This window comes from Cherax quadricarinatus, chromosome 56 (genome assembly GCF_038502225.1).
Source record: "Cherax quadricarinatus isolate ZL_2023a chromosome 56, ASM3850222v1, whole genome shotgun sequence".
Classification (NCBI taxonomy): domain Eukaryota; kingdom Metazoa; phylum Arthropoda; class Malacostraca; order Decapoda; family Parastacidae; genus Cherax; species Cherax quadricarinatus.
In genome coordinates this window covers 19,385,507-19,412,674 of record NC_091347.1, presented here as the reverse complement: position 1 = coordinate 19,412,674, position 27,168 = coordinate 19,385,507, and the positions used below count along the sequence as shown (strand labels likewise).

At 37.8% G+C, this 27,168-nt stretch overlaps 1 protein-coding gene across 3 annotated transcripts; it reads left to right on the top strand.

The window, feature by feature from the left end:
* The first annotated feature begins 1,858 nt into the window (after positions 1-1,858).
* LOC128700805 (dehydrogenase/reductase SDR family protein 7-like) lies at positions 1,859-19,212 on the top strand. Of its 3 annotated transcripts, none has more exons than XM_070097144.1 (8): positions 1,859-1,943; positions 4,149-4,295; positions 5,573-5,685; positions 12,834-12,977; positions 13,074-13,293; positions 14,045-14,129; positions 16,258-16,418; positions 18,593-19,212. In XM_070097144.1, exons 2-8 carry the CDS (start codon positions 4,184-4,186, stop codon positions 18,805-18,807), a joined length of 1,050 nt encoding a protein of 349 aa, XP_069953245.1. In that variant the 5' UTR covers positions 1,859-1,943; positions 4,149-4,183; the 3' UTR covers positions 18,808-19,212. The 3 variants fall into 3 exon arrangements, with proteins under 3 accessions (XP_069953245.1, XP_069953246.1, XP_069953247.1); XM_070097145.1 differs by having other exon boundaries at positions 1,865-1,932; XM_070097146.1 differs by lacking the exons at positions 1,859-1,943; positions 4,149-4,295 and adding an exon at positions 5,276-5,413.
* Positions 19,213-27,168: the final 7,956 nt, after the last annotated feature.

The following is a 27,168-nucleotide window of genomic DNA, read 5'->3' as shown; positions in this document are numbered from 1 at the left end:
TTGTACTTATTTCCATTGGGTCCTTGTACTTATTTCCACTGGGGTCCTTGTACTTATTTCCACTGGGGTCCTTTTACTTATTTCCATTGGGGTCCTTGTACTTATTTCCACTGGGGTCCTTGTACTTATTTCCACTGGGGTCCTTGTACTTATTTCCACTGGGGTCCTTGTACTTATTTCCACTGGGGTCCTTGTACTTATTTCCACTGGGGTCCTTGTACTTATTTCCACTGGGGTCCTTGTACTTATTTCCACTGGGGTCCTTGTACTTATTTCCACTGGGGTCCTTGTACTTATTTCCACTGGGGTCCTTGTACTTATTTCCACTGGGGTCCTTGTACTTATTTCCACTGGGGTCCTTGTACTTATTTCCACTGGGGTCCTTGTACTTATTTCCACTGGGGTCCTTGTACTTATTTCCACCGGGGTCCTTGTACTTATTTCCACTGGGGTCCTTGTACTTATTTCCACTGGGGTCCTTGTACTTATTTCCACTGGGGTCCTTGTACTTATTTCCACTGGGGTGTTTGTACTGATTTCCACTGGGGTCCTTGTACTTATTTCCACTGGGGTCCTTGTACTTATTTCCACTGGGGTCCTTGTACTTATTTCCACTGGGGTCCTTGTACTTATTTCCACTGGGGTCCTTGTACTTATTTCCACTGGGGTCCTTGTACTTATTTCCACTTGGGTCCTTGTACTTATTTCCACTGGGGTCCTTGTACTTATTTCCACTGGGGTCCTAGTACTTATTTCCACTGGGGTCATTGTACTTATTTCCACTGGGGTCCTTGTACTTATTTCCACTGGGGTCCTTGTACTTATTTCCACTGGGGTCCTTGTACTTATTTCCACTGGGGTCCTTGTACTTATTTCCACTGGGGTCCTTGTACTTATTTCCATTGGGGTCCTTGTACTTATTTCCACTGGGGTCCTTGTACTTATTTCCACTGGGGTCCTTGTACTTATTTCCACTGGGGTCCTAGTACTTATTTCCACTGGGGTCATTGTACTTATTTCCACTGGGGTCCTTGTACTTATTTCCACTGGGGTCCTTGTACTTATTTCCACTGGGGTCCTTGTACTTATTTCCACTGGGGTCCTTGTACTTATTTCCACTGGGGTCCTTGTACTTATTTCCACTGGGGTCCTTGTACTTATTTCCACTGGGGTCCTTGTACTTATTTCCACTGGGGTCCTTGTACTTATTTCCACTGGGGTCCTTGTACTTATTTCCACTGGGGTCCTTGTACTTATTTCCACTGGGGTCCTTGTACTTTTTTCCACTGGGGTCCTTGTACTTATTTCCACTGGGGTCCTTGTACTTATTTCCACTGGGGTCCTTGTACTTATTTCCACTGGGGTCCTTGTACTTTTTTCCACTGGGGTCCTTGTACTTATTTCCACTGGGGGTCTGTAAATCTAAAGTGATTAAAGTATCTCTACCTAAAATAATGAATAATTAAAGTTTACCACATTCTATTAACTTGTCTAGTTTAAAGTAGTCTGTAAACACTAGCCCCTCAGGGAAGGTTCCTTGATGTTGGTGAGGGGCTCTTGATTTAGGGAATTGGATCTGTGCTCCAGTTCCCCGAATTTCGCCTGAATGCCTTCCACATTCCCCCCCCTCCCCAGGCGCTGTATAATCCTACGGGTTTAGCGCTTCCCCTTGATTATAATAATACTAATGTAAACACTAGGATTTAGTCTTCCTGAAATGCCACAGCATCTTAGTGGCTTTCTTTGTACCTAACAACAATTTATAAAATAAAATCACACATTGTAACCTTTGCACATAAATAAAATTGGTTTTATCTTATTTAATACATAGAAATGTGTCGACCATGACGTCACAATTACTCATTGTTTACATTGTAAGTGAAGTTACTGGTGGAGGTGGAGGTCCTCAGTACCTCGTGAACTCTAGGGGAGGTAGGCTGTTTGTAAGTTTATTCAGGTATATACATAGTTACATAGATTATCATACATAGCAGCGTATGTGTAGAGAACTTGGGAAATCCCCCTCCCAAAAAAAACTAGACAAAGTGGCCCATTGGAGTCCTTTACCTGTTGTCTTTTCTGGTGGAAATACATTATTTAATCTTTAATATATATGCTGAGTGGTTTGCAAGATAATTGTCACTTTAGGTGAATATTGGGGAATGGCGAAGTAAAGAATAAAATCAGAATATGTTATGGAACGATAATTTTCTGAGGTTAGAGGAAGGAAGCTAAGGAAGGTTAGTGACCTTTTATTTAGTATAAACGAAATAATTTTTTTTACCTATTATTTTTAATTTTTGCGCCGTTTGTATTAAGCAAGTGTTTATTGTTAAGAAACATGCTTGAAAAATTTAGATTTAGTTTATGAGAAACCAGTTAGTTTAGTTTAACGTATTTATTATGCACCAGATACCTATGGTGTGGGTGGTCAGAAGATTACAGACACACATAATGGGTCCAGGAACTGTGCCTCAACATTACAGACACACATAATGGGTCCAGGAACTGTGCCTCAACATTACAGAGGCATATAATGGGTCCAGGAACTGGATCACAAAGTTTTCATAGCTTGACATGTACAGCCAAATAATGAAATATTTCCATGATCAGGGCCAACCATATACTCTCATACATAATTTATAACTTGTGAATACGTAATTATAATAATAATAATAGTGATAAGATTGTTTAGTCTTTATTATGGACATATTACATATGTAGAAGATAATAATAATGATATAATCTTTATTTCTACAAGTACATGATACAACTTTTACAGGCCATAGTTGACATCAGCAATATACTATATAGAAAGTTGCTGGTTGTGCAGAGCATTTCGGTCAACTTAGATTAATTTTGTCCCCCAGGATGTGACCCACGCCAATCAGCTAACACCCAGGTACCTATTTACTGCTAGGTTAATAGGGACAGCAGGTGTCTTAAGGAAACATGCCCAATGTTTCCACCCGTACCGGGGATTGAAACACAGACACTTAGTGTGTGAGCCGAGTCACTACCAACCGACCTGTGGATCCTTTTACTCTATGTTATGGGTCTTTAAGATAAGATAAGATAAGATTTCGTTCGGATTTTTAACCCCGGAGGGTTAGCCACCCAGGATAACCCAAGAAAGTCAGTGCGTCATCGAGGACTGTCTAACTTATTTCCATTGGGGTCCTTAATCTTGTCCCCCAGGATGCGACCCACACCAGTCGACTAACACCCAGGTACCTATTTGCTGCTAGGTGAATAGGACAGCAGGTGTAAGGAAACGTGTCGAAATGTTTCCACCCGCCGGGAATCGAACCCGGGCCCTCCGTGTGTGAAGCGGGAGCTCTAGCCACCAGGCCACCGGGCCACCTAATTATATTTGTTTTCATCAGTGATTACTATTTTAATTTTGTTATAACTTTGGCTAAGAGATTATTGATATATTATTAGTCACATTAAATGATTGAAAGTAAATTTAGTTTTTTGGTGGCCGGTGTGTTAAAAAATGAAGTTTTATGTATTTGTATCTTTCAGATATGTGCATCTTATTATGAAAAAAAATCCTTAGGAAGGGGTTTCTTGAGGCTGGTAAAGAGCTCTTGCTCCAAGGAACTGGTTTGTTAGTTAAATATCCCTATTAAGCACCCCATACCCATCTTGTGGGCAGTAGTCAAAAGATTACAGAGGCACATAATGGGCCCAGGAACTGGACTGCAAAGTTTTAATAATTTATGGAAAAAAAAATTCTTTTAAATACTGACAAAAACAATCATTGTTTTTGTTTTGAGCACCAAACGTGTATTTGCAGTTGCTGACCTTGTCCGTAAAATTAATTTAGTAGTATGTAAGTGGATTACAGTCTAAATGGCTCTTGTGTAGTCAGTGGGCCTTAACTAAAGTATAAAAAGTTTTATAAAGCAATTACTGTTCTTCAGGTTGTTGGAATAATGATAGCATAAAATAGCAGTGGATGCAAACATAAGGAAAGTTTATAAGGTTAATGTTTTGAAAATACTGTTTTTTTTTTTTTCCATCAGGTTGGTGCATCAGAGATGCTTAAGATAGGTAGTTATATGCTCAATTTGTGTATTCTCTTCCTTATCATGTGTTGATGTGATTTGTTCATATGTATATTTGTTTTCTTTATTTTGCAGATGAGGATGAATTAAGATTATAAAGTTAATCTGTCATGTGCAAGATGAAAAACATTAGTAGTCACACAGAATGGGTTGCATCCCTAGGCAGAGCTATCAAACACACGCGTAACCTTGCTGTATGGAGTTCAATACCTTGGTTTATAGGTAAATATTCTTCATGTGCCTCAGACTGCTTAAATGTAATCTTGATTTTATTGGTATTAAGTTTTATATTATGCATATGTATTAACTACTAAAATAAAGTTCATCCAAGACAGTAGAATGTACTCTAACTGTAGATAGCTAAAAAGGTATCTAGCAATTGTGGGATCTTAAAAATTTCTTAGTTACAGGATGACAGTACGTATTATAGTATTTTGAATAATCCTATAAGAAGATTTGTTTGGATTTTTAACCCAGAAGGTTAACCACCCAGGATAATCCAATAGTCAGTGTGTCATCAAGAACTGTCTGTCTTATTTCCATTGGGGTCTTTCAATCTTGTCCCCCAAGGTGTGACCCACGACAAGTTGACTAACACACAGGGACCTACTCACTGCCAGGTGAACAGGGACAGCAGGTGTAAGGAAATATGCCTATTGTTCCACCTATGCCAGGGATCAAACCATGGACACTCAATTTGTGAGGTGAATGAGTTGTCAGAATTAAAAAGATGCTAGATAAGCATCTACAGTAATTGCCATAATAAATGGGTAATATTTTGTGAAGGGATTCGGGGAAACCAGTTAGCCGGACTTGAGTCCAGGAAATGGGAAGTACAATGCCTGCACTTTAAAGGAGGGGTTTGGGATATTGGCAGTTTGGAGGTTGACTTTTAAACTGTCACATCTAAGTGCCTCTGCAAAGACAGTGATTATGTATGAGTGAGGTGAAAGTGTTGAATGATAATGAAAGTATTTTCATTTTGGGGATTTTCTTTCTTTTTGGGTCACCCTGCCTCGGTGGGAGATGACCAACGTGTTGGAAAAAAAAAAAAAATTCTACACAGTATTATGAATATGTACTGTAAAAGCAAGACTGCCTTGGAATTCTAGGTTATGGGTTTGAAAAATCATCTGTTACCACTTTACCCAGAAGAAACGATTGGAGAAAAAGTGATTTGTCAACTCATGCCTCTTAGTCTGATATAAAATGGGGATCATGACTGAGGAGAACTCAGTTGAAGATGAAACATACCTCGGAGGAAGCCATCACCATGGACCCTCTCAGCACAACTCTCCTTAAGATGGAACCCTCATCTGTCTCCAAAGCAGTTAGAGATGGTGCTCCTAAATTTGTTTCTACGTTCCTTATACCATAACTCGTTATTTTACTGGTGTCTTAGTTACAGGATGACAACCTAATAATTTATACAAATTGTTAATAGACTGCTCATATGATGATCACTTGCAGTGAAGTTTATGCAACATCTTTTGTGGCAGGATGGGCAACTCTGACTGTGATGGGACCAATTGTTGCAGTACGACTCGTGTATAGAGTCCTTCAGGTGGTGATGTATCGAGCCTTTTCTGGTGAAAAGGCTTTGTGTGGAAAGGTTAGTTTAAATTCGTTGTTTGTTCATTTGAACTGGTGGTTATTTTTAAAAATGGTTACCATTACTTTTTTATATTGATAATTGCATTTCTTCTGTTGATAGTTACTGTCTTCCATTGATGATTACTGGTTACTGTCTTCGGTCAGTATGCTTTCTTTCCAATAAATGCTACATTTCTATCTTCAGCTACCCCCATACCTTCCCTCACTATTTATTATTCTCTTTACCTATTTTTTAGTTTAATCATTAATGGCTGTTTCTGAGTTAAGACATTTACTTCTGGAGATAAATAGCCACCTCTAGTTTTTACTAATAATTGATGGAGTAACAGTTCTTTTATGTGAAATTCTATTAATCAGTGTCACTCAGTTAACAGAAAAAATGTCATGGAGTTCCAAGTGGTGGCCTTTTGACCTGGCTCCTCTTTATTAGATGTCCCTGTTTAACTCTCAGTTCATAGTCTTTATGTAGTAATGACTGTGCCTTAAAATTGTGTTCAAAACTATAAATTTTTAAGTTATGCAAGTGTTGGGGCACCATTGCAACATTGTCTAAAAAACTTTCATTATTCAGATTATTACCCTATATGTATTCACATTAAATGCTAAACCCATTAAATTAAGTCTGCCCATAATGCCTAGGCATGATAGTGGCTCTCTTTGCACTGTACCCCATTACGTATTGTAATTTCATAATCTCGATGTAACCTTGCAAAGAAATAAACTTTGTTTGTAGGTATGAATAAGTCGAGACATATGGGTAAGTCTACTTAAACCCACTACCTGTTAACATTCAGTAAAAGGTACCTGGGATTTTGTCAGTTGTTGCGGGTTGCATCCTAGAGAATGGTCAAGCACTACATACCACTTCCTCTTCCTCACCTGGCATAGCTGCTGCTTCTTGCTAACAATGCCATATAGTGATTTTATTGTACCTGCATACCAGCATAGTGTGTAAGTTTATTTAGGTACAGGTACATGTAAGTACAGTTATCAGTACATTGTACATGTAAGTACAATTATCAGTACCATTGTACATGTAAGTACAATTATCAGTGCATTTAAAGTAAGAGCCTTATGACTTGTCTTTTCATCACGACTATCCTTAACACAAAAAGAGTATAATATAAAATGTGCAATAACTTGAAAATACTTGAAACTTTGGAGTGTCAAGACAGAACTGAAAGAGAGGCAGCACTCAAGGAGAATGTAAACAAACTAAGAGAAAGAAAATGATGTGTGGATGCCCAGCCAGCCAGCCAGCCAGGAGCTCAGGCAATGATAGTGAATCAGGAGCTGTATAAACAAATTTTTTTGGTATAAATTGAAATGTTTGTATTAGTGACACACTGTAAACTTGGGCCCCCTCCTGTACTGGCAAGGATTAAGTTTGTTTGATTATGTAAAAGTATATCTCCTTCTTTCAACGCGCTGGCCATATCCCACCGAGGCAGGGTGGCCAAAAAAGAAAAACAAAAGGTTCTCTTTTTAAATTAGAGTAATTTTTTTTTTTTTTTTTTTTTTTTCAACAAGTCGGTCGTCTCCCACCGAGGCAGGGTGACCCAAAAAAGAAAGAAAATCCCCAAAAAGAAAATACTTTCATCATCATTCAACACTTTCACCACACTCACACATTATCACTGCTTTTGCAGAGGTGCTCAGAATATAACAGTTTAGAAGCATATACGTATAGAGATACACAACATATCCCTCCAAACTGCCAATATCCCAAACCCCTCCTTTAAAGTGCAGGCATTGTACTTCCCATTTCCAGGACTCAAGTCCGACTATATGAAAATAACCGGTTTCCCTGAATCCCTTCACTAAATATTACCCTGCTCACACTCCAACAGATCGTCAGGTCCCAAGTATCATTCGTCTCCATTCACTCCTATCTAACACGCTCGTGCACGCTTGCTGGAAGTCCAAGCCCCTCACCCACAAAACCTCCTTTACCCCCTCTTTCCAACCCTTTCGAGGACGACCCCTACCCCTCTTTCCTTCCCCTATAGATTTATATGCTTTCCATGTCATTCTACTTTGATCCATTCTCTCTAAATGACCAAACCACCTCAACAACCCCTCTTCTGCCCTCTGACTAATGCTTTTATTAACTCCACACCTTCTCCTAATTTCCACACTCCGAATTTTCTGCATAATATTTACACCACACATTGCCCTTAGACAGGACATCTCCACTGCCTCCAACCGTCTCCTCGCTGCTGCATTTACCACCCAAGCTTCACATCCATATAAGAGTGTTGGTACTACTATACTTTCATACATTCCCTTCTTTGCCTCCATAGATAACGTTTTTTGACTCCACATATACCTCAACGCACCACTCACCTTTTTTCCCTCATCAATTCTATGATTAACCTCATCCTTCATAAATCCATCCGCCGACACGTCAACTCCCAAGTATCTGAAAACATTCACTTCTTCCATACTCCTCCTCCCCAATTTGATATCCAATTTTTCTTTATCTAAATCATTTGATACCCTCATCACCTTACTCTTTTCTATGTTCACTTTCAACTTTCTACCTTTACACACATTCTCAAACTCATCCACTAACCTTTGCAATTTTTCTTTAGAATCTCCCATAAGCACAGTATCATCAGCAAAAAGTAACTGTGTCAATTCCCATTTTGAATTTGATTCCCCATAATTTAATCCCACCCCTCTCCCGAACACCCTAGCATTTACTTCTTTTACAACCCCATCTATAAATATATTAAACAACCATGGTGACATTACACATCCCTGTCTAAGACCTACTTTTACCGGGAAGTATTCTCCCTCTTTTCTACACACCCTAACCTGAGCCTCACTATCCTCATAAAAGCTCTTTACAGCATTTAGTAACTTACCACCTATTCCATATACTTGCAACATCTGCCACATTGCTCCTCTATCCACTCTATCATATGCCTTTTCTAAATCCATAAATGCAATAAAAACTTCCCTACCTTTATCTAAATACTGTTCACATATATGCTTCAATGTAAACACTTGATCTACACATCCCCTACCCACTCTGAAACCTCCTTGTTCGTCCGCAATTCTACATTCTGTCTTACCTCTAATTCTTTCAATTATAACCCTACCGTATACTTTTCCTGGTATACTCAGTAAACTTATTCCTCTATAATTTTTACAATCTCTTTTGTCCCCTTTCCCTTTATATAAAGGGACTATACATGCTCTCCGCCAATCCCTAGGTACCTTCCCCTCTTTCATACATTTATTAAACAAAAGTACCAACCACTCCAACACTATATTCCCCCCTGCTTTTAACATTTCTGTCATGATCCCATCAGTTCCAGCTGCTTTACCCCCTTTCATTCTACGTAATGCCTCACGTACCTCCACCACACTTACAGTCTGCTCTTCTTCACTCCTAAAAGATGGTATACCTCCCTGGCCAGTGCATGAAATTACCGCCTCCCTTTCTTCCTTAACATTTAAAAGTTCCTCGAAATATTCTCGCCATCTACCTAATACCTCCCTCTCCCCATCTACTAACTCCCCTACTCTGTTTTTAACTGACAAATCCATACTTTCCCTAGGCTTTCTTAACTTGTTTAACTCACTCCAAAATTTTTTCTTATTTTCATTAAAATTTCTTGACAGTGCCTCTCCCACTCTTTCATCTGCTCTCCTTTTGCACTCTCTCACCACTCTCTTCACCTTTCTTTTACTCTCCATATACTCTGCTCTTCTTATAACACTTCTGCTTTGTAAAAATCTCTCGTAAGCTACCTTTTTCTCTTTTATCACACCCTTTACTTCATCATTCCACCAATCACTCCTCTTTCCTCCTGCCCCCACCCTCCTATAACCACAAACTTCTGCCCCACATTCTAATACTGCATTTTTAAAACTATTCCAACCCTCTTCAACCCCCCCACTACTCATCTTTGCACTAGCCCACCTTTCTGCCAATAGTCGCTTATATCTCGCCCTAACTTCCTCCTCCCTTAGTTTATACACTTTCACCTCCCTCTTACTTGTTGTTGCCACCTTCCTCTTTTCCCATTTACCTCTTACTCTAACTGTAGCTACAACTAAATAATGATCCGATATATCAGTTGCCCCTCTATAAACATGTACATCCTGGAGCCTACCCATCAACCTTTTATCCACCAATACATAATCTAACAAACTACTTTCATTACGTGCTACATCATACCTTGTATATTTATTTATCCTCTTTTTCATAAAATATGTATTACTTATTACCAAATTTCTTTCTACACATAGCTCAATTAAAGGCTCCCCATTTACATTTACCCCTGGCACCCCAAAATTACCTACTACTCCCTCCATAACATTTTTACCCACTTTAGCATTGAAATCCCCAACCACCATTACTCTCACACTTGATTCAAAACTCCCCACGCATTCACTCAACATTTCCCAGAATCTCTCTCTCTCCTCTACACTTCTCTCTTCTCCAGGTGCATACACGCTTACTATAACCCACTTTTCACATCCAATCTTTATTTTACTCCACATAATCCTTGAATTTATACATTTGTAGTCCCTCTTTTCCTGCCATAGCTTATCCTTCAACATTATTGCTACTCCTTCTTTAGCTCTAACTCTATTTGAAACCCCTGACCTAATCCCATTTATTCCTCTCCATTGAAACTCTCCCACCCCCTTCAGCTTTGTTTCACTTAAAGCCAGAACATCCAGTTTCTTCTCATTCATAACATCCACAATCATCTCTTTCTTATCATTTGCACAACATCCACGCACATTCAGACTTCCCACTTTGACAATTTTCTTCTTCTTATTCTTTTTAGTAATCTTTACAGGAAAAGGGGTTACTAGCCCATTGTTCCCGGCATTTTAGTTGACTTTTACAACACGCATGGCTTACGGAGGAAAGATTCTTATTCCACTTCCCCATGGATATAAAAGGAAAAGTAATAAGACCAAGAACTATTAAGATAAAATCAAAGAAAACTCAGATGAGTGTGTATAAATAAACGTGTCCATGTATGTGTAGTGTGACCTAAGTGTAAGTAGAAGTAGCAAGACGTACCTGTAATCTTGCATATTTATGAGACAGACAAAAGACACCAGCAATCCTACCATCATGTAAAACAATTACAGGCTTACGTTTTACACTCACTTGGCAGGACGGTAGTACCTCCCTGGGTGGTTGCTGTCTACCAACCTACTACCTGCAGTAATATATAATATATACAGTAATATATATATACCTTTGCAAAAACAGTGATTGTGTGAGTGAGGTGAAAGTGTTGAATGATGATGGAAGTATTTTCTTTTTGGGGATTTTCTTTCTTTTTGGGTCACCCTGCCTTGGTGGGAGACGGACAACTTGTTGAGAAAAAAAAAAAAATACAGGAGAAGGGGCATTTGAGTCACCTCTTACAACGCGCATAACTTATGGAGGAAGAATTCTGTTCCACTTCCCCATGGAGAATATACTGTATCTATATATACTGTATTATTTTCAGAGCAAAGTTTGTTTTAGTCCCAACAAAAGCTTGTTCACCATGTCTTTTCACTGTTGCTGGCAGTACATCATTTGGATTTATTGTAGTGTTGGTAGGTTTAATATTTGTCAGTCATCTCCCATCAGTGGACACGTTTTATTTTTTTTGTCTTGCATATAGACTTTGTAGGTGTATAACTATTTTTTTTTAGCCAAGACTTAAAAAACCTTTGTATAGTACAGTATTTTCATATTGACCTTATTTTTTATCACACTTATAAAAGTTAATTCTTCACATGTGCAGGTCTCCCTCCACATTTACTTAGCCAAACAATACTGCTTCCTTAACCTGTTGAACCTCGAACAATCATAAAACACACGAAAACATCATAAAATATTGTATATACACATTATGATTGGGTGGCTGGGCATTCGCGAATGTTCGAAGCCAGCTAAAAAGGAACTCGCGAATGTGGAGGGAGACCTGTACCATGAAATGTTTTAAGAACATAGTGTTTATGATAAAATTGTTTTTTGCAACCTTGCATATTGTGGCATAAGTGGCAGATGCAGTTCAGTGTAGATAAATGCAAGGTTCTGAAGCTCGGGAGTGTCCATAACCCTAGCACTTATAAGTTAAACGATGTAAAACTTAGCCATACAGATTGCGAAAAGGACTTGGGGGTTATGGTGAGCAGCAACCTTAAACCAAGACAGCAATGCCTAAGCGTACGTAACAAGGCAAATAGATTACTGGGATTTATATCAAGAAGTGTAAGCAACAGAAGTCCAGAGGTCATACTGCAGCTTTATACATCATTAGTAAGGCCTCACCTAGATTATGCAGCTCAATTCTGGTCTCCATATTACAGAATGGACATAAATTCGTTAGAAAACATTCAGCGTAGGATGACCAAATTAATACATAGCATTAGAAATCTTCCTTATGAAGAAAGATTGAAGACTCTTAAATTACATTCACTTGTTAGACGAGGAATGAGGGGAGACCTGATCGAAGTGTATAAGTGAAAGATAGGTATTAATAAAGGAGATATTAATAAGGTCTTGAGGATATCTCTCCAAGAGAGAACCCGCAGTAATGGATTTAAATTAGATAAGTTTAGATTTAGAAAGGACATAGGAAAGTATTGGTTTGGAAATAGGGTAGTTGATGAGTGGAACAGTCTACCTAGTTGGGTTATTGAGGCTAGGACTTTGGGTAGTTTCAAATTTAGGTAGGATAAGTACATGAGTGGGAGGGGTTGGATTTGAGTGGGACTTGCACATCAGAGCTTATTTCTTGGGTAGCATTGAAAATTGGGTTGGGCAAATGTTTTGTTAGTGGGATGAATTGTAAAGGACCTGCCTAGTATGGGCCAACAGGCCTGCTGCAGTGTTCCTCCTTTCTTATGTTCTTATGTTTATTAGTTTACAAAACATTTCTAATTTACTTTTTGAATAAGTCTTCTGTTATAATCATAGCTCAAGGCTGCAAGATTTTTGTTAATTCATTATGTAAGAGCTATACATGATAAAATTATTCTGTGCATGTTCTCTGTGAGCCCTCAGGTACTTACCATCTATGATGCATATATTGAACAATTACAGCAACCACTTTAAAACTGTATCTCCACCTGCCTTTAATATTTCTGTATATTCATTTTTTACTCCTGCAGGTTGTTTTGATTACTGGTGCTAGTTCTGGTCTTGGAGAAGCCATAGCACATGCCCTGTATAAACGTGGTGCTCGATTGATTCTTGCATCACGTAATACAGATAAACTGAACGAGCTGAAGGAAATACTCTTGAAAACCTATAAGGTAATACTTCAGTATGTTTTTGGTATTCATAGTAAGTAATGAGTAATTAAATAAGAAAGCCATATAGCAAAATAATAATGATGAAATATATTTCAGCCTCCAGAGCTGCATGTTCCTACTATCGTAAAACTGGATCTGGAGAACATAAACAGCATTCCAGGGATGGTCGATAACCTCCTCAAAACCCATGGACATATTGATGTCCTTATCAACAACGCTGGCATTTCATTTCGAGGCGCAGCCATTGACACTGACATCAGTGTTGATATAAAGCTGATGGTTGTAAATTATTTTGGCCAGGTTGCTCTAACAAAAGGTTAGTTATGTTGGTGAGTGCATGTTACATTAAGCTTTTATAATTCTCTGGGCATTTCTCTGAACATTTCTTTATATGGAAAGGTAAGTCCCACATGAACAAAAAAAAAAAAAAAAAAAAATAGAATGTAATGTTCTGTACATTTTGACCTTAAATAACCCCTATCTTGTGAAGAGGGATCTGAGGTCAGAATTTACATCTCCTTTCCATATAATTTTCCATCTTGTGTCACATTATTTTATGTAAATATATCCACCATTACAAGATAGAACCTGAATTTCCTTTTAAGGCAGTTCGACTTATTAGACTTTCTTGGCTTATTATGCACATGGTGTCTTAGTATGCAATTTGATCACAATGTAAGAGAAACAAATTGCAAGTGCTTTAGTGATGTATCAAGTAACACTGTGTTCCTTGAAAATGTTGATTATTAAAGCAGAAAAGTGCTTGAAAGTTCTTTCATGTGGTCATATTCGTGGCTGGATTAAGGCATGGGTTTAGGGGCTACAGCCCAGGGTTCTCTACCAGCTGGAGGGCCTCTAGAGATTAAGTGAAAAGTGTTCATAATTTATTTCCAAGAAATCACACAAAGCAAATGTTTGAATTTTAATTGTGGTTAGCCTTGTAAAAATAAATTTAATATTTCTTTAACATTTTCCTTTTAAAAATATCACTGGGGGCCTCACAGTGCCTGTAGCCCAGCAGCCTACAAAATCTTAATCTGGCTCTGTTTTATATTTTACTTTTACAGCTATCCTTCCAAGTATGGTGGAGAGAAAATCAGGTCACCTTGTGGCTGTGAGCAGTGTTCAGGGAAAACTTGCGATACCATACAGGTAAGAAGCTAAGGTTAAAAATAACTTCATGTCTGAGCTTGTTTTATTTTGACTGTGTGGTTGTACTTTCTTTTTATCACATTGCCCATCACCCACCTAGGCAAGGTGACCTCCCCAAAAAAGGAAACATCATCACTCATTCAGTGCTGCCTCGCTAGATAACATAAATATGGAGGAACACTACAGCAGGCTTACTGGCCTATACAAGGCTGGTCCTTATCAAAAACCACCCATGTATTTGTTCTGCCATTTCCCAAAGCTACACAAGAATTTGCTTCTATACCCCAGACACAAATCAACCCCAGCCCCTCCCACTCATATATTTGTCCAATCTCTTTTTTAAGCTACCCAAAGTCTTAGCCTCCATTACCCTACTTGGAAGACTGTTCCATGCAACAACAACTCTGAAAAGGGGTACTTACCTATGTCTTTTCTAAATCTAAATATTTTTTTTTTTCAACAAGTCGGCCGTCTCCCACCGAGGCAGGGTGACCCAAAAAAGAAAGAAAATCCCCAAAAAGAAAATACTTTCATCATCATTCAACACTTTCACCACACTCGCACATTATCACTGTTTTTGCAGACGTGCTCAGAATACAACAGTCTAGAAGCATACACATATAAAGATACACAACATATCCCTCCAAACTGCCAATATCCCAAACCCCTCCTTTAAAGTGCAGGCATTGTACTTCCCATTTCCAGGACTCAAGTCCGACTATATGAAAATAACCGGTTTCCCTGAATCCCTTCACTAAATATTACCCTGCTCACACTCCAACAGATCATCAGGTCCCAAGTACCATTCGTCTCCATTCACTCCTATCTAACACGCTCACGCACGCTTGCTGGAAGTCCAAGCCCCTTACCCACAAAACCTCCTTTACCCCCTCTCTCCAACCCTTTCGAGGACGACCCCTACCCCGCCTTCCTTCCCCTATAGATTTATATGCTTTCCATGTCATTCTACTTTGATCCATTCTCTCTAAATGACCAAACCACCTCAACAACCCCTCTTCTGCCCTCTGACTAATACTTTTATTAACTCCACACCTTCTCCTAATTTCCACACTCCGAATTTTCTGCATAATATTTACACCACACATTGCCCTTAAACAGGACATCTCCACTGCCTCCAACCGTCTCCTCGCTGCTGCATTTACCACCCAAGCTTCACACCCATATAAGAGTGTTGGTACTACTATACTTTCATACATTCCCTTCTTTGCCTCCATATATATATATATATATATATATATATATTATATATATATATTATATATATATATATATATATATATATATATATTATATATATATATATATATATATATTTATTTATTTATTTATTTATTTATTTATTTATTTATTTTTTAACAAGTCGGCCGTCTGCCACCAAGGCAGGGCGACCCAAAAAGAAAGAAAATTCCCCAAAACCAAATACTTTCATCATCATTCAACACTTTCACCTCACTCACACATAATCACTGTCTTTGCAGAGGTGCCCAGATACAACAGTTTAGAAGCATATATAACATACTCCCAATATCCCAAACCCCTCCTTTAAAGTATGGGCATTGTACTTCCCATTTCCATTACTCAAGTCTGGCTATATAAAAATAATCGGTTTGCCTGAATCCCTTCACTATATATTACCCTGCTCACACTCCAGCAGCTCGTCAGGTCCCAAAAACCATTTGTCTCCATTCACTCCTATCTAACACACTCACACATGCTTGCTGGAAGTCCAAACCCCTCGCCCACAAAACCTCCTTTACCCCCTCCCTCCAACCTTTTCGAGGATGACCCCTACTCCGCCTTCTTTCCCTTACAGATTTATACTCTCTCCAAGTCATTCTACTTTGATCCATTCTTGTGTATTGCTCCAGTGCCTTTTTTGTTTGTTATTTCTGTCACTTGTCTCTACTTTGTACAGTATGTAGGTAGTGCCTACTTTGATTGTTTAATTAATAAAAACAAATGCAATAAGGATTTTTCTTTTCTCAGTCTACAATAGCAAAAAGTGTCCTCTTATGATATTGTGTGTGGTTATCATATCTCCATCTTTTGTTGACAATTTTTTAAAGTTTACAAATACATTCTGTACTGTATTTTCATTTACTTTCAGGTCATGCTACACAGCTTCAAAACATGCTCTGCAGGGCTTCTTTGACTCTCTGCGTGCTGAAGTTGCTGATAGTGGAGTGCTCGTAACTGTTGTCAGCCCAGGATATATCTCGACAAATCTTTCTTTAAATGCTGTTACTGGTGATGGCTCATTATACGGCAGTAAGTAAAACCGAGATTGGCATATCTTGCATTCAAATTTTTCATGTGGTGTTGAAATGTTGTTTCATTAGGTTAAATTATTTTGTGCAAAAAAAAGTCTTAGGAGGAGGTGCGAAGTTACTAAAAGTATTATCCAGAGGGCTGAGGAGGGGGTTGTTGAGGTGGTTTGGACATTTAGAGGAGAAAAATAGGATGATTTGGGTGTATAGATCTGTAGTGGAGGGAAAGCAGGGTAGGGGTTACCCTAGGAAAGGTTAGAGGGGGTAAAGGAGGTTATGTGTGCAATGGGTTTGGACATCCAACAGGTGTGTAAGCATGTTAGATAGGAATGACTAGAGGTAAAGGGTTTTTGATACTTAAACAAGCTGCTAATGTGAGCAAGACAACATTTTGTGAAGGGATTCAGGGAAACCAGTTAGCTGAACTTTAGTCCCGGAGGCAGAAAGTACAGTGCCTGTATTCTGAAGGAGAGGTAGGGATATTTGCAGTTTGAAGGGGCATCTGAACTATAGTATCTGCACACCTTTGGCAAGACAGTGATAGAATGAATGATGGTGAAAGTGTTTCTTCTTTTTCTTGTCACCCTACCTTGGTGGAAGATGACTAGCAGTAAAAAAAGAAATTAGGTATATAAGACAACAAATTTTACATTAAGTACCCAGATGATTGGGACCCTTGTTCCTTGAAATGTTAATATGCCCTCAGACTGTAGAATATTAATTGAATGCTGCTGTTAGCTTATAAGTTAATCTCTGGCTGGATACCATATGCTCTTGTGCCCTTTTACTACCTAACATAAGAGCTGAGGATTCAGCATCTATACAGTATCTAGCCACTTCTCATAGGCATTATTACAGCAAATATTTGTCAGTCAAAAATTTTGCAGTATAGTTATCAGTGGCTCGAGTACTCCTTATTAGCCAAGTTATTGCTGGCAGCACACTTGTCAGAGGTTTCAAAAAATTTAATTTATTGACTAAAGTATTTTGATATATTTACATTGTATAGTGACACTTTTCAGTCTGTTTAAAGAGTAGCAGCTCTGCTGTATCACTTGACTGTGCGAGAAGATACACTGTGCAAAACAAGTTTTTATTGGGACAACATTTTAATTTACTAAGATCTTTTCCAAATCATACAGAAGATACAAAATGTATACGATATATTTTCCTGGGAGGTAAAGAGAAATGGGGTGAATGAAATCATTGGAGCGTGATGAATCTTGGATCGACAGCACTGTCTACTGGTTTCTAGTCAGTGTGTTTGCCAAGAATGTCTTTATAGTATGATGTGAGCCCATGGTCTAGCTAGGTTAAATGCACCTTGGTTCTGTTCAGTATATTAAAGCAGTTTCCACACATCTAGCAATGTTGCTTTGATTTTAGTATCTTGCCATGCCATAAGGTGTGAATGTTTATCCCAATGAACTATGCAGGTATTGTTGGTGGTTCTACAAGTGTATTGAAGTTCCTTAATTCTGGCATTTGGATTACACAGTTTTGCTAATGTACTGCTTATTATAACCACAGTGAATAATGTATGTTCTGGCAGTAATGTTGTCCTCTTTTTGTTAACAGGATAAACACCAGGATAACCATTCAAACCTTATGGCTTTGTAAGATGCCATACTTTTCATCAAATAAGGAGGCTATATGGAAATTGCTTTAATTAGTATAGTACACAGACCACTATGAAACAAAAAGGTGCATTTACTTTAGCTAGGGTTAACCTAACCATGCCAGCCAGAAACCAGATGATAGTTTAACATTGTCCAGTACACCTCTCTGCTTTGCTAACCCAAGATAATTCCATTCATCACCTCTTCCTTCCCAGGAGTGTATATTGCATGAATTTTGTATCTTTTAAGATCTTTATCAAGTCATACAAAAGATAAAAAGTTGCCTAATAAAAGCTTGTTCTGCAGGTTTTTTTTTTTTTATTATTGTTGCCAGTATGTTCCATTATTTTCCCATGCTTGGAAAAACGCACTGCCTTCAAGAATCTCTTGAAAATTTTGTCTTTTAAAGGCATGGATATTTTTCTAAAACTAAAATTAAATTCTCATGCTCTGGCACTTTTTTTTTTTTTTTTGGGGGGGGGGGGGAAATTAACTTTGGATGCACAATTTTGTAGTTCTAAAACATCTAAGGCAATATTCTACATATTTTTTTTAGCCATGGATGCAACTACAGCTTCTGGCATGAGCCCAGAAAAGGTTGCTGAACACATCGTTGGAAGTTTGATAAATGGATACGAGGAACTAGTGTTGGCTCCCTTGTCTCACCGGCTTGCCATCATTCTGCACACACTCGCCCCATCACTTATTTCTCGGATCATGAAGAGCCGTGCTCTTAGTCAAAAGTATATGTACGCGCACAAGGAAGATTGAACAATAATTTGTATGTGGTGTATGAATGGCTAAATTTATTGAAGTGACTTCATGTTTCAGGAGGTAAAGTATCTCCATTATACCTATCGTGTATATGTTTCTGAGTACAGTATTTATGACCATAATGGTACTATATTATGGTTAAAGGAATTGAAATAACTGAAAATGAATGTTGGAGCTCAAAGCTTCTCTTTCAGGGAGGTTCCTTGATGTTGGTGAGGGGCTCTTGATCAAAGGAATTTGACCTGTCCTTCCATTACTTTGATTAAACCTGATTGCCTCTCAATCCCAAGGGCTGTACGACTCCTATGGGTTTAGCCTTTTCCCCTAAATATATCTTCATGGAGGGAGTGCTAAACCCATAGGGGGGTCATACATTGCTTGTGAAAATAGGAAGCATCAGGTTCATTACAAGGAAGTGGGAGTTGGGTTCCTTGGATCAAGAACTCATTGGCATAAGTCCCTCAAGAGGGTGATGCCTGTTTATGCATTTTGACCCCTTGAGGGGTTGAAATGCATTGAGAAGCTTTCAGTTCCATCTTTCACAGAGTTTATATTTAATTTTGTACACATGTACATAGAGATGTGTACAAAACCCTTGAATGTGCAAATGTCAGATCATTGTGATAAATGCAATTATACAGACACTAGTGTATCTTTATTGCTGAAATGATTCACCTGTGCAGTAGGCTTTATTATTTATATTCAAATATAATACTAGAGAGTTAGGTTTAGCACTTTCTCTGATTATAATAAGAGTTAGTGTGGTGGTTTTGAGGTGATCAGTTCCTCAAGCCTGAATCAGAGGCCTGCAGAAAGACCTTGTACATATATACGAGGTCTGGTCAAAGGCCTTTGCCTCAAACTTGAGGGATTGGTTACCACCTTCCAAGATTGAGTGTGTGATTACCTCAAAACTCCTACTCTGCTGTCTCTTGTGAACTTGTTGTCTAGGCAAGACATTTCAGCTTTAGAGAAGTGTTGGACATGCATTTTATTCAACTTGTTAATATTGTATTTAAATTTTTATAAAGATTGGTTATAACAAAATGTAAACTTTTAAATAAAAACATTAATAATTTGATTAATATTAATTATTTATGAATGGGTTACAAATTCTATTTGTGAAGGTTGTACTGAAACATGTCAGACTGAAATTGGACCTATCTCAACTTTCCTTTGAGTGTCCCCAATTCCCTTCCTTTTCCCAGGGAATGTATGATCCCTGTGGGTTTAATGCAGCTCCATAATTTATGAACTATACATTCAGTATTAAGCCCATAGAGGTAGTATAGTACCAGGGGTAATGGGAAGCAATCAGATTCAATCCAAGGAAAAGGATAGCAATGAAATAGAAAATATGCCAAATGAGTAAGATCACCATACAGCAAGAGAAGAAATGTAACAGGCACAAAATTACATGCTGCTCAACATGTCTGATAATTATAATACTGATAAATAAAATGCAAGTGCAAGACCTAGGTATCTTTCATGAAGACAATTTACCCCCCAGTGGCCTTTTCAAATCAGTAGAGAGGTTATAAACTAGAGACGAAGATGTAATCAGTCCCTCAGCCATGATAAGTGTTCAGTGCCTAAGTCTTGATGAAAACTCAAGACTAAGGGACTGAACACCTATGAAGTCTGAGGGATTTATTCCATACTCCATGATCTTCAGTTTATAATCACTGTACTAAATTGAAAAAAAAAGCCACTGGTTAGCAAATCTTCATTAATATACTCAGGTCTTGCACATGTCTTGTTCATCAAATTGAGGGTATTGTGTACAAATATAAATTAAACCCACTGAGGTCATCTATTGCTATAAGGCAGAAAGGCTATGAAAAGCATGAAAAACTATATTGCTTGCAGAACAACTGTAGAGAAAATAAGGGGCAAGCAACTCAGTCATAATTTGATAACAGTTTTGAAGTTACCAAAGTTGTCAACAAAAATTATATTGAATAAACCAGTAATATTAATCCTTAAACTTTTACATTACAATAATGAATGAATTTTATAGAAATTTAACAAAATGGCCACAGTATAAATACCATAAAATCTGGAGAGATAAATACTGTATTGATATATTAAATGTTATAACAGACAATTATAATAAAATAGTGCACATCTGGAGAGTAATATAAATCTCATATACGTATTTAAAATATTAAAGTACAAGCAAACATGATAGTAAATACAACAAAGGGTTCATTTAAATTCAAATAAATAACATGGGAATAGTGCAAGATAATAATGTTAACAGCTACACACTAATGTTAAATAACATACAGCAGAAATGCTGAAACATCGACTTTCTCTGAGGCTTGCTTTGACAATATAAGCCCCACCTACATTCCCTATTTATCATTCTTAAGTTCTTAATACCCCTCAGTTTATTATTACCATGCATATTGAGGGAGTCACGGTCTCATCTGGGGAACTTCTTTATGCTGAAGCAACAGTTATCTAGAAATGCTATCATTTACAATAATATTGACCAAGATCATCATTCATTTACCCCAGTACTGTACCACGTCTTGTTTTTCTTTATTATTATTTATAGTCGAGTGCAAAATCTGTAAGTCATACGGTTTCTAGGAATTGATGCATTGTTTTTACAAAAAGAAACTACATGCATATTACGTATATACATATGTCCCTGACTTTGGAATATTTTTTCATTAAAATGGATTATTTTTGCCCTCATAAAAATACATTGACAACAGTGAATGGCACATTATTTTATAAAAATAACTCCATATTGTTATTCAAATTTTAAACTTTTAATATTATACAATACAGTACGTACAGTATTTAATGTCATTATTTATTTTCAGCCATTATTTGCATACATTTACTTTATAGACTACAGTATTACCCTTTACTTCAACTGGACTTATATTTTTTCTTGTATTATTTTTATTCACTTTCGTACATCTTTTTTTTTAACACGTCTATATACAGTTTATTGTGCAGGACCTGCTTATGTTTTCACGGTAAATTTTATTTTTTTATAGCTATTATTATTATGGTTTTTCATGGGGAGACACTAAATGAATAGGGGATCATAAAGCTCTTAGGAAATGTAAGGTAATCAGGTTTGATCTAAGGAAGGGAAGTGTAACTGAAGTTTCTCTGATAAAAAACTTTTATGGCTCTTATACTTCAGCAAATAAACCTGACCCATCACTACAATACTGCACTGGTACCACTGTACACAGATTCAATTAACCATTTAAATTCTTGGTAATAAATTTTTTTGATACCATATGTACTGTATATCTGCTAAAAGTATAAGACAAAAAATTTACTCGACAATTTTGTACAGTACAGGATTTAACATCTTTTTAATGTATTAGAAAGTGCTAAAGCTGATCTCCATTCATAGTTGCTTTGTTGATGTCATTTTGTAATTTTTGTAACTGACTGCAAGTAAAAATTCACATTAACCCTTAAGCTGTCCAAATGTAGCTCTACGTCCACATGTGTAGACAAGCACCTAAAGTCGATTCCTGACCAGCCGGGCTGTGGCTCGTACGTTGGTTTGCGTGCAGCCAGCAGCAACAGCTTGGTTGATCAGGCTCTGATCCACCAGGAGGCCTGGTCACAGACCGGGCCGCAGGGGCGTTGACCCAGGAACTCTCTCAAGGTACTCCAGGTACTCTGATTATAGATCTACTTTTTTTTTTTTTACACAAGAAAGCATGTAAAATCAGATGTAGATCTACGTCCAGCCCTTTACACATGTGGACATAGCTCTATGTTTGGAAGTTTAAGGGTTAACTAGTATAGTACATGTATTTTAATGATTTTATTATTGCGGAATAATGCATGCACGGAGTTTGGATTATAGAAAATTCTGAATGTATTGTCGTAGAAACTGGACATCTTTCTCATTTTAACTAATGCAGTATTCAGAATCTGAGAGAGTTTCAGAATTGAAATTTGGAACTTCAGCTTTATTAATACAATACATTACAAAAAAAAAAATTTTTTTTTAGAAATTCCAAACTTTTACAGGATTTGTTAAAGAATAAAAATGACCAATATTTTAATATTTAACCCTTAGATGGTCCAAACGTATATACATGTATATGTTCTCTCGCATAGTGCCCCGAATATTTTGAGAAAAAAAAAATCGTCTTTTTATAGGAAAAAAGAGCATGTGGTACCCAAGCATCCCCAATTTTTTTCATATGGTGCACACCCATTCTCTCATGTCTATGTGACTCAGGCCTATCATGCCAATGTTGAATGAATGATAAAGGAAACATTTTTTTTTTTTTTTTTTTTTTTCAACAAGTCGGTCGTCTCCCACCGAGGCAGGGTGACCCACAAAAAAGAAAGAAAATCCCCAAAAAGAAAATACTTTCATCATCATTCAACACTTTCACCACACTCACACATTATCACTGCTTTTGCAGAGGTGCTCAGAATATAACAGTTTAGAAGCATATACGTATAGAGATACACAACATATCCCTCCAAACTGCCAATATCCCAAACCCCTCCTTTAAAGTGCAGGCATTGTACTTCCCATTTCCAGGACTCAAGTCCGACTATATGAAAATAACCGGTTTCCCTGAATCCCTTCACTAAATATTACCCTGCTCACACTCCAACAGATCGTCAGGTCCCAAGTATCATTCGTCTCCATTCACTCCTATCTAACACGCTCATGCACGCTTGCTGGAAGTCCAAGCCCCTCACCCACAAAACCTCCTTTACCCCCTCTTTCCAACCCTTTCGAGGACGACCCCTACCCCTCTTTCCTTCCCCTATAGATTTATATGCTTTCCATGTCATTCTACTTTGATTCATTCTCTCTAAATGACCAAACCACCTCAACAACCCCTCTTCTGCCCTCTGACTAATGCTTTTATTAACTCCACACCTTCTCCTAATTTCCACACTCCGAATTTTCTGCATAATATTTACACCGCACATTGCCCTTAGACAGGACATCTCCACTGCCTCCAACCGTCTCCTCGCTGCTGCATTTACCACCCAAGCTTCACATCCATATAAGAGTGTTGGTACTACTATACTTTCATACATTCCCTTCTTTGCCTCCATAGATAACGTTTTTTGACTCCACATATACCTCAACGCACCACTCACCTTTTTTCCCTCATCAATTCTATGATTCACCTCATCCTTCATAAATCCATCCGCTGACACGTCAACTCCCAAGTATCTGAAAACATTCACTTCTTCCATACTCCTCCTCCCCAATTTGATATCCAATTTTTCTTTATCTAAATCATTTGATACCCTCATCACCTTACTCTTTTCTATGTTCACTTTCAACTTTCTACCTTTACACACATTCTCAAACTCATCCACTAACCTTTGCAATTTTTCTTTAGAATCTCCCATAAGCACAGTATCATCAGCAAAAAGTAACTGTGTCAATTCCCATTTTGAATTTGATTCCCCATAATTTAATCCCACCCCTCTCCCGAACACCCTAGCATTTACTTCTTTTACAACCCCATCTATAAATATATTAAACAACCATGGTGACATTACACATCCCTGTCTAAGACCTACTTTTACCGGGAAGTATTCTCCCTCTCTTCTACACACCCTAACCTGGGCCTCACTATCCTCATAAAAGCTCTTTACAGCATTTAGTAACTTACCACCTATTCCATAAACTTGCAACATCTGCCACATTGCTCCTCTATCCACTCTATCATATGCCTTTTCTAAATCCATAAATGCAATAAAAACTTCCCTACCTTTATCTAAATACTGTTCACATATATGCTTCAATGTAAACACTTGATCTACACATCCCCTACCCACTCTGAAACCTCCTTGTTCGTCCGCAATTCTACATTCTGTCTTACCTCTAATTCTTTCAATTATAACCCTACCGTATACTTTTCCTGGTATACTCAGTAAACTTATTCCTCTATAATTTTTACAATCTCTTTTGTCCCCTTTCCCTTTATATAAAGGGACTATACATGCTCTCCGCCAATCCCTAGGTACCTTCCCCTCTTTCATACATTTGTTAAACAAAAGTACCAACCACTCCAACACTATATCCCCCCCTGCTTTTAACATTTCTGTCATGATCCCATCAGTTCCAGCTGCTTTACCCCCTTTCATTCTACGTAATGCCTCACGTACCTCCACCACACTTACAGTCTGCTCTTCTTCACTCCTAAAAGATGGTATACCTCCCTGGCCAGTGCATGAAATTACCGCCTCCCTTTCTTCCTTAACATTTAAAAGTTCCTCAAAATATTCTCGCCATCTACCTAATACCTCCCTCTCCCCATCTACTAACTCCCCTACTCTGTTTTTAACTGACAAATCCATACTTTCCCTAGGCTTTCTTAACTTGTTTAACTCACTCCAAAATTTTTTCTTATTTTCATTAAAATTTCTTGACAGTGCCTCTCCCACTCTTTCATCTGCTCTCCTTTTGCACTCTCTCACCACTCTCTTCACCTTTCTTTTACTCTCCATATACTCTGCTCTTCTTATAACACTTCTGCTTTGTAAAAACCTCTCGTAAGCTACCTTTTTCTCTTTTATCACACCCTTTACTTCATCATTCCACCAATCACTCCTCTTTCCTCCTGCCCCCACCCTCCTATAACCACAAACTTCTGCCCCACATTCTAATACTGCATTTTTAAAACTATTCCAACCCTCTTCAACCCCCCCACTACTCATCTTTGCACTAGCCCACCTTTCTGCCAATAGTCGCTTATATCTCGCCCGAACTTCCTCCTCCCTTAGTTTATACACTTTCACCTCCCTCTTACTTGTTGTTGCCACCTTCCTCTTTTCCCATCTACCTCTTACTCTAACTGTAGCTACAACTAAATAATGATCCGATATATCAGTTGCCCCTCTATAAACATGTACATCCTGGAGCCTACCCATCAACCTTTTATCCACCAATACATAATCTAACAAACTACTTTCATTACGTGCTACATCATACCTTGTATATTTATTTATCCTCTTTTTCATAAAATATGTATTACTTATTACCAAATTTCTTTCTACACATAGCTCAATTAAAGGCTCCCCATTTACATTTACCCCTGGCACCCCAAAATTACCTACTACTCCCTCCATAACATTTTTACCCACTTTAGCATTGAAATCCCCAACCACCATTACTCTCACACTTGATTCAAAACTCCCCACGCATTCACTCAACATTTCCCAGAATCTCTCTCTCTCCTCTACACTTCTCTCTTCTCCAGGTGCATACACGCTTACTATAACCCACTTTTCACATCCAATCTTTATTTTACTCCACATAATCCTTGAATTTATACATTTGTAGTCCCTCTTTTCCTGCCATAGCTTATCCTTCAACATTATTGCTACTCCTTCTTTAGCTCTAACTCTATTTGAAACCCCTGACCTAATCCCATTTATTCCTCTCCATTGAAACTCTCCCACCCCCTTCAGCTTTGTTTCACTTAAAGCCAGGACATCCAGTTTCTTCTCATTCATAACATCCACAATCATCTCTTTCTTATCATTTGCACAACATCCACGCACATTCAGACTTCCCACTTTGACAATTTTCTTCTTCTTATTCTTTTTAGTAATCTTTACAGGAAAAGGGGTTACTAGCCCATTGTTCCCGGCATTTTAGTTGACTTTTACAACACGCATGGCTTACGGAGGAAAGATTCTTATTCCACTTCCCCATGGATATAAAAGGAAAAGTAATAAGACCAAGAACTATTAAGATAAAATCAAAGAAAACTCAGATGAGTGTGTATAAATAAACGTGTACATGTATGTGTAGTGTGACCTAAGTGTAAGTAGAAGTAGCAAGACGTACCTGTAATCTTGCATATTTATGAGACAGACAAAAGACACCAGCAATCCTACCATCATGTAAAACAATTACAGGCTTTCGTTTTACACTCACTTGGCAGGACGGTAGTACCTCCCTGGGTGGTTGCTGTCTACCAACCTACTACCTATATATATGTTTGGGGCACTACGCGAGAGAATGATATATACGTTTGGACCGTTTAAGGGTTAAACTTTGGAATTCTCACTTCAGAAAATTGTTCAGAATTCAACATTTTTTTTTCTTAACAAATTTGGCTAGAGATTTAGTAAATAATGTGTTCTGAAAATTTCTACATTTTGAGAACATTCAAAATGTAAAATTTATTGTCAGAATTTGAATGAACTAAAACGGATGCAATACTGCATAGTGATGCATTTGCTATACGTACTACATAGTGATGAATGTGCTATACTGCACAGTGATGCATGCGCTATGTCCACTGATTTTCAACCACTCGTTTTTCTCCTATTTTTTCAGATGTAATATGCCGACTAATATAATATCCTTACACA

Coding starts and splice junctions, on each gene's coding strand:
- LOC128700805 (XM_070097144.1), top strand. CDS start 4,184: ATGTGCAAGATGAAAAACATTAGTAGTCACACAGAATGGGTTGCATCC. Junction 12,978..13,073: donor TACTCTTGAAAACCTATAAG/GTAATACTTCAG, acceptor AATATATTTCAG/CCTCCAGAGCTGCATGTTCC. Junction 14,130..16,257: donor AAACTTGCGATACCATACAG/GTAAGAAGCTAA, acceptor ATTTACTTTCAG/GTCATGCTACACAGCTTCAA.